The 2,678-nt window shown below is 67.8% G+C and overlaps 1 protein-coding gene across 1 annotated transcript in view; it reads left to right on the plus strand.

Moving 5' to 3' along the window:
• The first annotated feature begins 910 nt into the window (after positions 1–910).
• The window catches only part of AMPD2 (adenosine monophosphate deaminase 2), an 8,428-nt gene continuing 6,660 nt past the window's right edge, over positions 911–2,678 (plus strand). Inside the window, 5 exon segments of the mRNA XM_015563520.1 lie at positions 911–1,075; positions 1,256–1,386; positions 2,014–2,082; positions 2,170–2,281; positions 2,494–2,672. Of these exon segments, the coding sequence (XP_015419006.1) occupies positions 1,046–1,075; positions 1,256–1,386; positions 2,014–2,082; positions 2,170–2,281; positions 2,494–2,672 (521 nt within the window). The 5' untranslated portion in view covers positions 911–1,045.

The raw sequence follows: 2,678 nt of genomic DNA on the forward strand, positions 1-2,678 counted from the left end.
TCAGCCACTGGGCAGGGGGGAGGGGAGTGCTGGAGAGGAGGACCCTGGGCTGGGGGAGCCCACTTGGGTTTGGAGGGCTTCCTGCTGGGAGGGTGGGGCTGGGGAGCCCAGGAGGTGGGCTGGGGTGCCCAGGAGATGGGCTGGGGTGGGCTGGGAGCTCGGGCAGCCCCTCTGGACCAGCAGCTCTAGGCCTTCCTTGTAGCCTCCTGGTGTGCAGCTGAGTTCTGCCTCGGAGAGAGACCGTGCTCTCTGGCTCTCTCTTCCCGGCCCTTCCCGGGGCCTCCCGCCCAGATCCCGGCCTCTGAGTGGCGCAGACTGTTTGTGGCAGCTCCCTTTAGAGGGGCAGCCAGCAGTGGGAGGGGCAGGCGGGGCCAGGCCTCGTCTTGGCAGCCCTTGGGGTCCTGGGGGAGAGGGCAGGCCTCCGGGGAGGCAGTAGGGCTCCTGCTGCAACCAGGTCCAACCGCCTGCACCTCCTCTTCCCTGGAGGGCTGGTCCCAGGTGGGAGCTGAGTGGCGGCTCTGTAGGTCCGGGACATCGGGTGTGGGCCCTGCCCTCCGAGAGGACGTGCCGTCCAGAGGCAGGTCTGATCCCCACCTCGGCCCTGGGAGCTGCGGGCTGGGGATCGCCATGTTGGCCCCCAGGTCCTTCTGAGCTGCTGGGGCGTGTGCACGCGTGTGTGCATGTGTGTGTGCAGAGACATTTGTGCCTGTCTGTAGGAGGTTCATGGGGAGGTTCTCATGGCCCCTAGTCTAGGACTAGATTCTGATTCCTGGAGAGAATGAATCACTTGGTCTAGGGGCGGACTTGGGACCCCTGTGAGGGGTCCCCGTGCTCGACTGAAGGTGAGGTCCTTTGGGAGCCTCACGCTGGCTCACCCGCTCCTCGGCTTCCAGTGCACCCCGGTGCTGCCTGCACCCCGTGACCCTGGTGTCCTGTCTCCACAGAGGCTCGGGGTGGGCTGGGGGCCCCTCCGCTGCAGTCTGCCCGGTCCCTGCCAGGCCCCGCCCCCTGCCTCAAGCACTTCCCGCTGGACCTGCGCACGTCTATGGATGGCAAATGCAAGGAGATAGCCGAGGTATCATATGCCTGGCACCTCACCCTCTGTCCCCCACGCTGTCCCCAGGCTGGGCTGTGCCCTGGCCCCTAGCCTCTTCCTGGTACCCCGGCTCCTGCCACCCTCACCTCCTCCCAGACTCTGCCAGGGAGGGCCCAGGCTGAGGGCCAGGCCTCGCTGATCCGTCCTTCCTGCTGCCAGGAGCTGTTCAGTCGCTCCCTGGCTGAGAGCGAGCTCCGCAGCGCCCCGTACGAGTTCCCCGAGGAGAGCCCCATCGAGCAGCTGGAGGAGCGGAGGCAGCGCCTGGAGCGGCAGATCAGCCAGGATGTCAAGTGAGCCCGGGCCCAGCCCTGCAGCCAGGCAGCCTCGGGTGGGGGCGGTATAGCCAGGAAGCCCGGGGTGGGGGGCTCAGCCAGGCAGCTGTGTGTGTGTGTGTGTATGTGTGTGTGGCGGGGGCGCAGGCAGGAAGCTGTGTGTGTGTTTGTGGGGAGGGCGCAGCCAGGCAGCCTCCAGTGGGGGGCTCAGCCAGGCAGCTGTGTGTGTGTGTGTGTGGGGGGGGTCAGCCAGGCAGGTATGCCCTGCTCTCAATGATGCGCCATCTGTGTCACAGGCAGGAAGCTGTGTGTGTGTTGGGGGTGCAGCCAGGCAGCTGTGTGTGTGTGGGGGGCATGCTCTCTGAGCTCGGTCTCTGTCCCTCTCCCACTCTGTCCCCGTTGGGGGCCCCCGGGGAGGCAGCACAGGGCTGTGGGGTGAAGCACAGGCCGTGGGGTCAGGCTGCGGGTGCTGGTCTGCCTTCTGCCGTCAGCGTGGCCTGGAAGTCCGTGCCTGACTGGGTGGGTGTGCGTTCTCGTCCCAACCTGGGGCCCGGACAGCACGGTGACAGCACACGCACTGCACCTCGCTGGGGCAGGGACCCGGGAGCCAGGGCCGTCACCTGACCTCTCACCCCTCACCTCCAGGCTGGAGCCAGACATCCTGCTTCGGGCCAAGCAAGATTTCCTGAAGACGGACAGTGAATCGGACCTCCAGTGAGGAGGGCAGAGGGCGGGCGCAGGGGGGCACGGGCTGGGCCTGCACCACCGCTGCTCCAACCCCTTCCTGTCGCCCTCCCGTAGGCTCTACCAGGAGCAGGCTGAGGGGCAGGGCGACTGGGGCCTGCGGGAGCGCGACGCGGTGCTGGAGCGGGAATTCCAGCGCGTCTCCATCTCCGGGGAGGAGAAGTGCGGGGTGAGTGGGCCCGGCTGGGGGCCAGGGGCTCCCGCAGTTTGGGGAACTGGGGGTGAGGCTAGAGAGGGTGCTTCTCTCTCCGGAAGCTGCAGGGGCGGAAGGTCTGGGAGAGCAGCAAGGGCTCCGTTTCAAGGTCAGGCCTTCGGGAACAGGTGGGAGTGAGCCTGGCGGGTGTGAGCCGGAGGGCAGCGCCCGCACGTCCTGGTCTGCAGGTGCCCTTCACAGACCTGCTGGACGCGGCCAAGAGCGTGGTGCGGGCGCTCTTCATCCGGGAGAAGTACATGGCGCTGGCGCTGCAAAGCTTCTGCCCCACCACCCGCCGGCACCTGCAGCAGCTGGCGGAGAAGCCTCTGGAGACGCGGACCTACGAGCCGGGCCCCGACACCCCTGTGTCCGC

The sequence above is a fragment of the Myotis davidii genome, unplaced genomic scaffold (genome assembly GCF_000327345.1).
Source record: "Myotis davidii unplaced genomic scaffold, ASM32734v1 scaffold217, whole genome shotgun sequence".
Lineage (NCBI taxonomy): Eukaryota > Metazoa > Chordata > Mammalia > Chiroptera > Vespertilionidae > Myotis > Myotis davidii.